This window comes from Tupaia chinensis, unplaced genomic scaffold (genome assembly GCF_000334495.1).
Source record: "Tupaia chinensis unplaced genomic scaffold, TupChi_1.0 Scaffold000081_1, whole genome shotgun sequence".
Taxonomy (NCBI): Eukaryota; Metazoa; Chordata; class Mammalia; order Scandentia; family Tupaiidae; genus Tupaia; species Tupaia belangeri.
In genome coordinates, this window is record NW_006159542.1 from 179949 (window position 1) to 192996 (window position 13048).

Below are 13048 nucleotides of genomic sequence, written 5' to 3' on the forward strand. Positions count from 1 at the left end.
CGAAAGTTTCAAGTATCAATTCACGCAGGGACAAGGCCAGTATTGAGTGAAGGCCCGAACAGCAGGATATCTACACAAATCCAAACAAGCAGGCCACTGACACTAGTGGCCTAGCACCAGGGCACAGAAACGCTGGGCCTGGCACATAACGGAACAGATCCCAAGGTCAGATATTATCTGTTAGGACAACTGACTTGACCATGAACAGACTACGTTTTTAAATAACCCAGGAAAAATACTGTTTGATACCAGTCTAAATACGGAGATACTTCTTGATCTACCTCATTCTTTTTCACAGGGATAGTGGCAGTTGCCAGATACTTACTGGAAGGAGGCAATGCATACCAAATAAAACCTCTCCCAGCTTGCAAAGGTCTCTTTGAAGAAGGCTTCTGTTTCCATTACTAATGCGAAAAATAATCTCCCTCTCAACAACTTGCGGTATCTCTTCACTAGGGCCCAGATGTGGACTGGAAGAAGTCTGTCTAGGCCGACTTAACTGGCAGTATTAGAAATGGGGAGAGGGAAAGGAGCTGTAAGAAATTTAGTTCACAGGCCAGCAGGTGGCGTGGTGGTTAAGGCACTGGGTTCCACAGGGCCAACAGCATGGTTGAGTCCCAGACCCAGAGGCTTGAAAATCACACTGGGTGACTGTGTGTGTATGCCCCAAATCCTGGGAAGAGACGGGACTGTAGTATGGCCATCTCCCCTCTAGGGTAATTTCTCACCTTCTCTCTCTCTGTCTCTCTGACAAGTACATGAACTCTATGGAGAAAACTTTAAAAAAAAAAAAAAAAAGAAAACAAAAAAATTTAGTTGTTCCTTTTTTTCAATTTGGTGCTTAACTGGTCCAAACTTGTTCAGTCATATTGCCTGCTCTACCAAAGCAATTAAGGCAACTGCCAGGCCTTCCCTGCAAAGGTATTTCTGGTCATTAACAGTTACCAAAGTTAGGTAACCCTTGGCTGCATTTGCCAGCAGCTCTCAGGTGGGATCTCTAAGCTGTTACACACACATCTCATTTTTGTTTCCTAAGTCCTTGAAAAACCCTCTTATGCTGAGCAAATGACTCTCTGAGCCTAAGTTTGTTCATCTGTATTCTTTTTTTTAAATCCATATATACCAATCTCATTGGATTTCTCAAAAAATTAAGATGGCACGTTTAAAAATCTAACAGGGCCTTAACTATAGGAGATAATAAAATAGTAACATTCCTCTTTTCTCACAGGTCAGGAAAACACACCAAAGGCTTGTTCCAGGTTTCCACTAAGGGTTTCTGGGATCTGGGAGACAGAGGAGCATGTAGTTATGGTAAGCCAAGAGGGCCAACTTGGAAGACTGAAAGAACTCACAACTACAGCTGAAAGCGACAGGATGAGTAGTCAATACTTTTTCAGGATGACTGATGGTTGTGTAAAGAGCCTCGCGAAGGGCCAGCAGGTGGCATGGTGGTTAAGGGTGCTGGACTTACACATGGCTGACTGCAGTTCAAGTCCTGGGACCTGGCAGCTTGCTTTCTCACTTTCCCTCTCTCTCTCTCTCTCTGGCCAAATTAAAACAAATGAATGAACAAATAAAGCTAAATAAATAATTCTTAAAAAAAAAAAAAAAGAGCCTAGTGAAGGGAATGAACACTAGAGTGAAGGGACTCAGTTTAAACTTCAGCTCTGCCAGCAACCCGTGGGACTGTGAGCAAGCAAGTTAACTCTGGAAGACAGACAAGGTCTTCATCTGCATAAAGGAGACATGATCTATTTTGTAAAATTTTATTTGTTCAGGTTTTATTTCATTTGTTTCTGGATTTAAAAAGATAGTGCATTGGAAAGTATGTAACAGTTCTTGGCCCATGGCAAGCACTCAACCATTTTTCCTCTACATTATCTTAAACTCCTAGGAAATACCACTTAAGAACTTTCAGATGTAAGAAAAACCCACTAAGTAAGGCACCTGTGTTTGGAAGGAACCAGTGAAAGTACTGATAATTCAGTAATGATCCACAAGCAGAGTTTTCAGGGTCTAGGAACCAAGCGTATGCTTTGAACTGTAATGAAATACCAAGGACTAATTCTATGAGTCTACTGAACCACAGATCACGAAAACTTCTTTGGCAGCAAAGGACTCAAAGCTCAGAAGACACAGAGAATAATACAAGAGGAAACCATACAATGGGACAGTGGTTATTTGACAGGAGGAATCAATACACAGCAATGCACTGGCATGAAGGGAAGCATTCCTTTACCTAACTATATTACAGTGACATCTGCAGAGATGAACTGACTATAAATAAAAGAGGTTTGTTCCTTCATGGACTAGATGGTTTGAGTTCTGGTTCCAAAAAAAGAGAGGGTTCGGGAGGTGGGGGGATGGGGTCAGAAACTTAGAAATAACATTTAAAAGGTTTATTTTGTACTGAGGATTGTTTAGACTAGGAATCCAGAAAAGAGCTTGAGTTCAAGAATAACCTATTTCTGAGGAAGGCTGGAATGAGAGTAAAACAAAACAAAGAAAACCAACATTTCCAAATCTGGTCTCAACATTTATATGACACTGTTGTGATTTCCTTCCTTATAACAGTAAGGAATACAGATGCCAGAAGTCTGGCTTGCACATCAACACACCACTCTTCTGGAATTACGGCTGATGATAGTAATCTACCACGGTCTTCATTTTTCTCAGGCTCAAAACTTGGTGTTACAATCTACACTCATAGGGTCAGCAGGTGGCACAGTGGGTAAGGTGCTGGACTCCCACATGGCCAACTGTGGTTCAAGTCCCAGACCTGGCAACTTGCTTCTTGCTTTCTCACTTTCTCTCACTTTGCTTTCTCTTTCTCTCTCTCTCTCTCACACACACACACACACACACACACACACACATGCCCTATAGAAAATTGGAAAAATAATAATAAATTAGATAATCCTTTTTAAAAAAATAGAATTTACACTCTAGCAGAAACCTAACCAAAATCCATAGCCTAGATTCACATTATTCATATACTGGAATAAAGTATTTATTTAGCCCTGGACAAAAGCAGTTTAAAGAGAAAACCATCCTACCATCCTACACTGAGGGACGAAGGGTAAGTAAGGCTGTCTGAATCACTTACTACGAGGAGAAAGAACAGAAAGGAGACAAAGCTAACCAGAGGAACAAGTAGAAACCACTAAGCTTTCTATAGTCATTGCCAGAACAGGAAATGTACTTCCGCTTACCTGATATGTGACCACAAAGTCTAACAGATTGTAACAAGGAAGACAGGCTGAGCAAGGAAAACTTAAAAAGACAGCAAGATACAGAATCAAATAAAATCTTCCCTGCTTTCCACTATCAGAGAGAGATGCCATTAAGGTTTCCCTGTGGGTAATTATTTTAAAATTCTAAACATATATCTATAAATAAAAAGGTGTTTTTACAATTTTCAGGCCTCATTTACCAAATAAAATAATAAAGATAAAACATATAATAAAATTAAAATAATTTTTAAAAAGCTTTTATAAGATAGCTGTACATTTAAATATACCAGAATGCCACAATTAGCCTCACAAATAAAGATACTAAAATTAATGTTGGAGAATTATATTCTTGACATAGAAAGATATTCATGACATAATTTAGTTTAAAACGTGAGTCATAGGGCCAGCCTGTGGCATGGTGGTTAAGACAGCTGGATTGGGACCAGCAGTTAGCATAATGGCTATGTCACTGAACTCCCATATAGTCGACAATAGTTCAAATCCTGGACCTGGTGACTTAAATTCACATTGGGCGCGTGTGCGTGCATGCCCAAGATCCCGAGAGGAGGGTGGAGGAGAAGGGATTGTGGCGTGGCCATCCCCCTGGGGAGTGATTTTTCGCTCTCTGTCTCTGTCTTTCTGGCGAGTGCACAGGCCCTATAACAAAAAAAAAAAAAAAAAGACAGCTGGATTCCACATGGCCAACTGTGCAGTTTGAGTCCCAGACAGGACCTAAAAGCTTATGAAACACACCAGGTCTATGTGCATGTATGCCCAAAATCCTAAAAGGAGGACGAAATGGAGAAGGGACTGCAGCACTATTCCCCAGGTGAGGTGCTTTTTCACTCCTTCACTCACCTCTCCCCAACCCTCCTCCCAGCTCCTATCTCTCTCAGGTAAACACATAAGACCTCTGGCAATATTTTTTAAAAATAAATAAATTGTATATATTTATATGTGTGTGAATATATGTATATGTATATACATATACATATAAATATTTATACATATATATATATATACACACACACAGTTACAAATGAAATGTTCCCTATAATCCAGTTTTTTGTATTTTAAAAAAATCACAGAGGAGAAGGGATTGTGGTGTGGCCATCCCCCCTGGGGGATGATTTCTCACTTTCCTTGTCTCTCTGTCTCTGGTAAGCCCACACACATGCCCTATGGCAAAAAATATCTTTAAAAAATAGAAAGCTGATCTTAAAATACATAAAATGCGTATGAAAATGCGAGGGACCCTAAATAGACAAAAACGATCTTGAAAACGAACAAAGTTGGAGAATTCACATTTCTTCATTTCAAAACTTCTACAAATCTATAGTAACTAAAACAGTTTGGTCCTGGCATAAGGATCAGCATACAAACTAATGGAATAAAGTCCAGAAATAAACCCACATATCGATGGAAAACTGTTCTATCAAGGGAGCCAAGAGTATTCGATAGAAAAAGGGTAGTCTCTTCAACAAACGGTTTCAGAGGAATGGACAACCACTTGCCAGGAAAAAAAAAAAAAAAGTTCAGACCCTTTCTCACACCATATAAAAAAATTAAGATCAAAATGAATCAAAAACCTAAATATTAGAGATTAAAATTTAGGGCCAGCCCCACAGCACAGTGATTAAGCCCTATGTACAAGGAACTAGACCTCACAATGTGATTGCAGTTGGAATCCTGGTCCTTCATGCCTGGTGTGTGCATGTGCGAGTGCGTATGTGTGTGTATTCCAAATATTCTAACAGGATAGAGAAACGAAACAAAAAGCACTACTGCATGCCCACACACTGTTGTGGAGTTCTCTCTCTCTCTCTCTCTCTCTCTCTCTCTCTCTCACAAACACAAGCCCTCTGGCGATACAGAGACAGAGGTAAAAATTTCGAATTCTTAAGAAAACATAGGGACAAGGGACCAGCATTTAGCGTAATGGCTATGTCGCTGAACTCCCATGTAATCGACTGCAGTTCAAGTCCTGGACCCGATAGCTTAAACTCAAGTGTGCGTGCGTGCGTGCCTGCCCAAGATCCCAAGAGGAGAATAGAGGAGAAGGGATTGCCGCGTGGCCATCCCCCCGGGGGGTGATTTTTTGCTTTCTCTCTCTCTGTCTCTCTGATGAGCGCATGTGCCCTATAGCAAAAACCTCTCCAAAAAAATAAGAAAACACAGGGACAAATATTCATGACTGGATTTGCCAGTGGTTTGTAGTCAAGACAATAACACAAGCAACAGAAGAAAACAGATAAGTTGGACTTCAACAAAATTAAAACTTATGGGCCAGCAGGTGGCACAGTGGTTAAGGTATTGGACTCTCACATGGCTAACTGCAGTTCAAGTCCCAAACCTGGCAGCTTACTTTCTCACTTTCCCTTTCTCTATCTCTGTCTCTTTCCAGTCAAATTAAAAAAGTAACAACAAATAAAATTAAGTACATAGATCATTCTTTTTAAAAAATTTCCGGGGCCAGCAGCTGGCATGAGGGTTAAAGGCAATGGACTCCCACGTGGCCAACTTGCTTTCTCACTTTCCCTCTCCCTTTCTCGCTCTGTCTCTTTCTGGTCAAATTTAAATAAATACCTAAATCAATAAAGTTAAAAAAATAATTCTTGGGGCCAGCAGGTGACATGGTGGTTAAGGGCACTGGACTCCCACATGGGCAACTGCAGACCCAGAGGCTTGCTTTCTCTCTTTCTTCCTCTCTTTCTCTCTGTGTCCCTCTCTGGTCAAATTAAAATAAGTAAAAAAATTAAATTAAATAATTCTTGAAAAAATAATAATTCTTTAAAAAATTAAAATTTCCTACACATCAAAGGAGACTAGAGAATATAAAGACAACCCACAGAACGGGAGAAAATATTTGTAAATCATTTATCTTATAAGTGTCTAATATTGGGGCGGGGGAAGAATACAAACACATACAATTATATAAGTCCTAAAGCTCAAAAACAAAAAGGCTAACAATCAATAAAAAAAAATGGGCAAAAGGCACTTCTAGACAGAACGCACAGAAGTTCTTAAAAGGCGGTACACCCAGAGAGAGCATGGAAGCTCCACGCCCCTTCTCCCATAGCTTTCCCTATGACTCTCTTCCACCTGGGCATTCATTGTATCCTTTGTTCCTTTGTAATACCCCTTAAAATAAACAGGTAAATGTGTAAACAAAAGGAAGAGCAAGAACCTGAATAGACATTTCTCCAAATAAGATATACAAATTGCTAACATCCCTATGAAAATACACTCAATATTATTAATTGTTACAGAAATGCAAATCAAAACCACAGTAAGAGAACCACAACCACTAGAGTGGCCATTACCAAAAAAACAGAAAATAATAAATGTTGACAAGGATGTGGACAAATTAGAATTTTCATACATCGTGATGGGTTTGGAAAATAGTGCAGCTGCTGTGGAACAGCAGTTCCTCAAATGTTAAACACAGAATTACCATATGACTTATTAATTCCATTCCTAGGTAAATATCCAGAGGTACTGAAAATGGATATTCAAATACTTGTATAAACAAATATTCACAGCAGCACTATTATCTATAGCTAAAAAAGTAGAAACAACCTATTGTCCATCGACTGATGAATGGATAAACAAAATGTGGCATATCAACCCATAAATTTTTATTCAGCCTTATAAAAAGGAATAAAATACTGGGAACCAGCAGTCAGAGTAATGGCTATGTCGCTGGCCTCCCACGTAGTCGACCGTGGTTCGCGTCCCGGACCCGGTGGCTTAAAACTCACGCTAGGCGCGTGTGTGTATGTGCCCAAGATCCGGAGAGGAGAATGGAAGAGAAGGAATTGTGGCGTGACCATCCCCTCTGGGGGGGGGATTTCTCGCTTTCTGTCTCTATGACTCTCTCTGTCTGTCTGGCGAGCGCACGCACCCTATAGCGAAAACCTCTCCAAAAAAAAAAAAAGGAATAAAATACTGATACATGCTACAATTTACATGGAACATTCAGACTAGGTAAATCCATAGAGAGGCAAAGCAGACTATCACGGTGGTTGTGGGGACGGGAGGATGGGGAGCACTTAGGTAGGGGACTTCTTCCCTTTTAGTATGAAGAAAACATCTTAGAACTAGATACATGGGGAGAGTTGCGCAGCACTGTGAATATGCTAAATGCCACTTTTAAACTGTATGTCATATGAATTATACCTAGATTTTAAAAAATACAAAAAAACAGGGCATGGTTTAACGACCTAAAATACTTTAAAATTTATTTTGTATTCAGAAAACATCAGAAGTTTTTAAACAGATGTAAAGCTATTTCATCGTAGCACTCTTTTGTATAAAAATGCTTCCCAACATACTTAAGAACAATAATTATAGAATGCCCTCTCTCTTACCAGAAGACTCTTTTTCATTTTGCTTTTCATAGAGGGTGCCCACAGACATCAGGAAAACAATAACCAGGAAGACTGGAATTCTCCAGGAGCCAGCCAGGGATGCTGCAAATGATTAAGAATTACAGGTTTAGTAGAAAATGAGACTTTAAAAATAAAAGCTTAGCACTTGTCTTTAAAATACTCATGGTAGTAGACTGCCAGAACAACGTGGTGTGTATGTTAGTCAATAAATTATTTCGCAGGGAAAAAATGGTGGTAAAAGGCCATCAGATAGATGAAACCTTAATTTGTGAGTTTAGCCTTCTCTCAGAGGCCTTCGGTCTACAGGACTGAGAATAGTGCCAGCCTACCTTTAATAGCTTCTATCATCTGCAGAATTGAGAACATTCGAAAGTACTTTCAGGGCTTAAGACCATCCGGAACTGAAACCACCTACTTCACCCCAGAATAACAAGAATCAGGCATGGATCCTAAAGTCACAGAGCCTGACTCGATTTTTCTGAAAATATAATTGAGTATGAATTCTCCTCTCTCTCAAAAAAAAAAAAAAAGGGTGGACTAGCTCAAAAGAGCACAGCAAAATCTTCAGTGTAGCCTCTATTAGTGTTCAGAGTAAAATGTTAGTAAGTAGTCAAAAACAGACCCCTACTCATAACCATCGGCCTTTCCCTGAGATCATCTAAAGTCTCATGGACATACCTTCCTGGGACTTCTGCTTTCCCCAAATTCAAAAAGACTCACATAAAACATGAGAGGGGATCTTGCAGATAAACTCCTCTAGCTTTCCAACTCAACAAAGCTAGAAGGTTAACGCTTTGTTCAACATTAGACTCTAAGCAGAGACATATTTCACATTTAACAATAAAGTGGCTCTAAAAGACATTTATCATGCTAGCGGCCACCCAGCTAGCAGAGAACAGTCTCACACATTATGGAACTAACAGTGCAGACACTAATCATCTTTACGTGCAATGGAGACTTGTCTCTCCAAAGCTTCTCACTGCTCTGACATCTCTCCCATTCTTATGGAGAACAGATTAAATCACTCTTTCACAGCACAATGCTTCAAATGTTACAGATAGTCCTTCATATTTTATATCCTCCCCTACCTCTCCCTTCTCCCCACCCCTAGAGCCTTGTCCCTTCCTCACATATCCAGAGTAAACATCTCTAGTTCCTTTAACTGTTTCTCACACATGATTCTGAGCCCCTCTTATCATTCTGACCACTCATTTGCACCACCCTCCTTAAGTGTAACACTTAGAAATAATCACGAGTCCAAGTGTGCGCCACTTTCTAAATGTTTACTTTTAAAGGACCTTTTTGGAAATAATTATGTAATATAATTAAAAGATAGATAGGTCAAATCATTTTCATTAAAGAATAATGCTAACCATTCTCTAAAGATGATTTTAAAGAATTACAAATATGTGTGTGTATACATACATATACATATATATACATCTCCCTACAAAGAATTCGTTTTCATTCACCCAGTCAGCCTCTGCTGCCCTTTAGTGAGACTTTTTTGTAAAAAGAAGGGACCCACCTAAATGAAAAAGCAATATAATCCAGACAGGAATCGCAACTGCTCTCAAGTAGCGTTCAGTGCTTGCATTCCACTTGAATGAAACAGCCAACACATAGCCAACTACCAACGTCCAGATCTTAAATAAATGAAATATAGACATGGTTGTAAAATATGTACATGTGAAAATGAACATGCAATTATACAAAATTTGCAAGCATCTATACAGCATGAATGCCTTGGACACAGCACAAGTAAGATAGAAGCTGGTGGTGTTGAAGCCTATGTAGGTTCTCCTCTCCTGTCTGATCATTTAAGTAAATAAACACGCTTTTAAAATCTCATGTGCTAACAGTAGGTAAATAAATGTTTAACAAAGAGTACACAATTTTCATTTAAAATATGAGAACGTTCAAGCTCATTTCATATGTAAACATATTTAAGATAAAATATTCAATGCATAATCCATCAATTATAATTAAAAGCCTAATCTGGTAGTTATTAAAGTTATAATGTTAAGAAAAGAAATGAAAAGATAAAAAGGAGCTAGATAGTAGCACAGTGGTAAAACATGATGCTCTACAGGGTTGACCCACATAGACTGCAGGTTCCAATGGGGAAACCTCCCTCAGTGCATGAGCATGCTTCTACCCATCATGTGGGACTGACTGAGGCAGGAGTGGATCCCAGCATGGAAGACCCTGTTCGAGGGGCTGTCTTTCTTTGACTCACGGAAGAAGTAAACTGAAACAAAAAGAAACAAGACAAGAAAAGCTTTCCAGAAAGAAATAGGTTGATTCTATTTTAGCCTATAAAACAGGCTTGTTACTGGGGAAAAAAAAAAAATTTTTTTTAAGCTAAAAAGAAGGCAGCTTGCTGGATTGACCCAGCTGAAATAATCTAGGGAACAGATGGTTAGAACCTAATCCAGAGTTATATGCACCAGCTGAAGAAACCTGTCTAAAAAAAATATTACATTATTAGAGGAAGAAACAGCAAGACGAGAACAAAAGAACGAGCCAGGGTCTCTTCCTCCTTAGTTTTCCCTTTACCAAAGTTAATGACTCTAGCACTTAGGAAGTACCAAAAGAAGCCAGTTTGTTTATAGACATTTACAAAAAACGTAAAAATATTTACATAAACCAGAACAAATTTAGTACCAAGAACTTATTGAAATAAGACAAAGAAAGTAAAATCAAGTTTAATGTGAGACTTGGAAAAAAAATTAAAAAGTAAACTAAAACAAAAAAGAACTATAACTTATACTTCACAACATGAGGAGAAAGAACCGATAAGCCCAGCCACAGTGGCACAGCAGCTGGACCACACTACGCCGCTGGAAGCTACATGGGAGGCCACTGCTGGGTTTTCCAGTTGACCTCCACACGCCGGGTACCTGCCGGACCAACGGACCTGGCTGCCTGAAAGGCCTGGGGAGAGGAAGACAGCAGTGGGAGACCCAGTGTTGAGCGTACTTTTCCCCTCTCTCTCACACACACAGGGAGGGAGGGAAAGACAGATACTTAAAAAAGAGAAAAAGAAAAAGCTGACAGGATTATGACAAGACAGAAAAAAACTACTGTTATTTTAATCACATCTGTCAATAAAAAACAATCTGTAGGTCTCAAAAAGCTATATGACTTTTGACTTCAGAATTTAGCTTGAGAACTTTATCCTTCGAGGGGCCAGGATATGGTATAATAGTTATGTTGCTGGATTCCCACGTAATTGACCATGACAGTTTGAGTCCCAGACCCGGCGGCTAAAACTCATGCCGGGTGCGTGTGCGTGAGTGCCCAAAATACCAAGAGGAGAGGAGAATGAAGGAGAAGGGATTGCGGTGTGGCCATCTCCCCTGGGGATAATTTCTTGCTGTCTGTCTCTCCAGTGAGCATACACACCCTACAGCAAAAATCTCTCCAAAACAAAAAAATCTTATCCTTAGAAATAATGGCGGAGGGGTGGCCAGCAGGTGGTGTGGTGGTTACAGTGCTGGATTCCCACGTGGTTACTGCAATTCAAGTCCCAGACTTGGCAGCCTGGAAATCATGCAGGGTACATGTGAGCGTGTGCCTAAAATCTCTAGAGGAGACTAGAGGAAAAGGGACTGCGGTGGCCATGCCCCAGGGGGGGATGATTTCTCACTTTGCCTTTCCCGCTCTCTGTCTTCCTGGCAAGCACAAGCGCCCTATAGCAAAAACAAAACAAAACAAATTAATCAGAAATCATGATAAATTCTAAAAAAGCATTAAGTACAAAGAACCAGAGTGCAATTCAGAACAATAAAAAACAGTATTTGTTTAAAACAAGGACGATGGAATTCTTAGATTTCTATACCATATTACTGAGAAATAGTAAAATACATTAAAAATACATGTTATGTTTGTATCTACTATGTGGCGAGGGAAGGAAATGTACCAAGAAAGGGGTTATATCTAGGTGGTAAAACTGTTTTTTTTTTTTTTTACTTTTTTCTGTACTTCCCAATATACTTTAAATGAAAACTAATTCTTTTACAATGAAAAGGATATTAAAATATTTTTTCTCCAAGCAACTCTATCAAATGAATTAAAGAATTCTGAAGCCCAAAAATATATGAGGACATGGGAAGTGAGACTGGATTCCTACATAGTCGACTGCAGTTCATATCCCAGACCTGGTAACTTAAAACTCATGGGGCACATGTGTGTGCATGCCCAAAATCCCAAGAAACTGGAGAAGGGATTGTGGTGTGGCCATTCCCCCGGGGAGTGATTTCTCACTTTCTGTCTCTGTGTCTCTGTGTCTCTGGCGAGTGCACACCTCACTAGCAAAAATCTCTCAAAAAAAAAAAAAAAAAAGTATATAAATAAAAAGTTCAAGCTTGCAGGATAAGAGACTCTAACTCTGGGAACTCAGAGAATCTGGTAGTTGACTATAAAGCCCAGAACAAAATCTGAATAACAGTACACTTACATAACACTTCTCTCAAGTATTAGGCCCTGTTCTAATGCTTTATGTATGGGACCGCCTTTAATCCTTTTATAACCCAACAAAAAAATTCTATTAATATCCCCATTTTAAAAAGTATATTTATTTAATTTCATTTAGCATCATTATTCTTCCATTTGGCCAGAGAGAGAGAGTGAGAAAGCAAGCCCCTGGGTCCAGCAAACAAACCAAGGCCAGCGCCTTAACTACACCACCACCTACTGACCCCATTAATACCCCATTTTACAGGTGAAAGAAACAGACTTCAGGGAAGCAACCTGACCAAGCTCACTGCCTAGTAAACCAGGATCAGAACCCAGGAATCTGGCTCCAGATGCTGCCATCTTAATCAAGATTACACTACGCTAGGAGTGGTCGATAAAATTTGACATGACCAGGCTGGCCCCACAGTGCAGCAATTGGAGGAGCCAGATCCCATATAGCCAACAGTAGTTTGAATCCTGGCCCAGGCAGCTTAAAAAACACACTTTAAGAAACACTGAACATGCATGCCCAAAATCCTAATGGGAAGGAGGAATGGAAAAAATAGGATTATGCTCGCTCGCTCTCGCCCGCTCGCTCTCTCTCTCTCTCTCTCTCTCGCTCGCTCCCTCCCTCCCTCTCTCTCTCTCTGATTCTGGTGAGCACATGCACTCTCTGGTAATACAAAGAAACTTTTTTTTTTCATTGAGATGACCTACAATGATTCAAAATGATATCATGACACTAACATGGTAGGCTAATTAAAATAAGACGGGGGGGGGGGTAAGGGTGAGAGAAACAGGTGACTGTTTTGGGGGAGGGTAAGATTAAACAGAGAGAAATGCAAGGTTCTGCTTTTAAGTTCAAAGATCAACCTCAGGTACAGAATGGGAGGATGACATGTAAACTAACTTTTTTCTTAAGTTCAAAAGGAGTCAAAGTACTGATTAGTTTTTTTCTTGGGG

The 13048-nt window shown here is 39.8% G+C and overlaps 1 protein-coding gene across 2 annotated transcripts in view; it reads right to left on the reverse strand.

The window, feature by feature from the left end:
* The window catches only part of TMEM245 (transmembrane protein 245), a 112760-nt gene that overhangs the window by 86397 nt on the left and 13315 nt on the right, over window positions 1–13048 (reverse strand). For both annotated transcript variants that reach the window (XM_027769377.1, XM_006142706.3), the window contains exons 2-3: window positions 9153–9270; window positions 7604–7705 (exon numbers count right to left, since the gene is read on the reverse strand). In XM_027769377.1, coding sequence (XP_027625178.1) covers window positions 7604–7705; window positions 9153–9270 — 220 coding nt within the window. The remainder of the gene's footprint in view (window positions 1–7603; window positions 7706–9152; window positions 9271–13048) is intronic.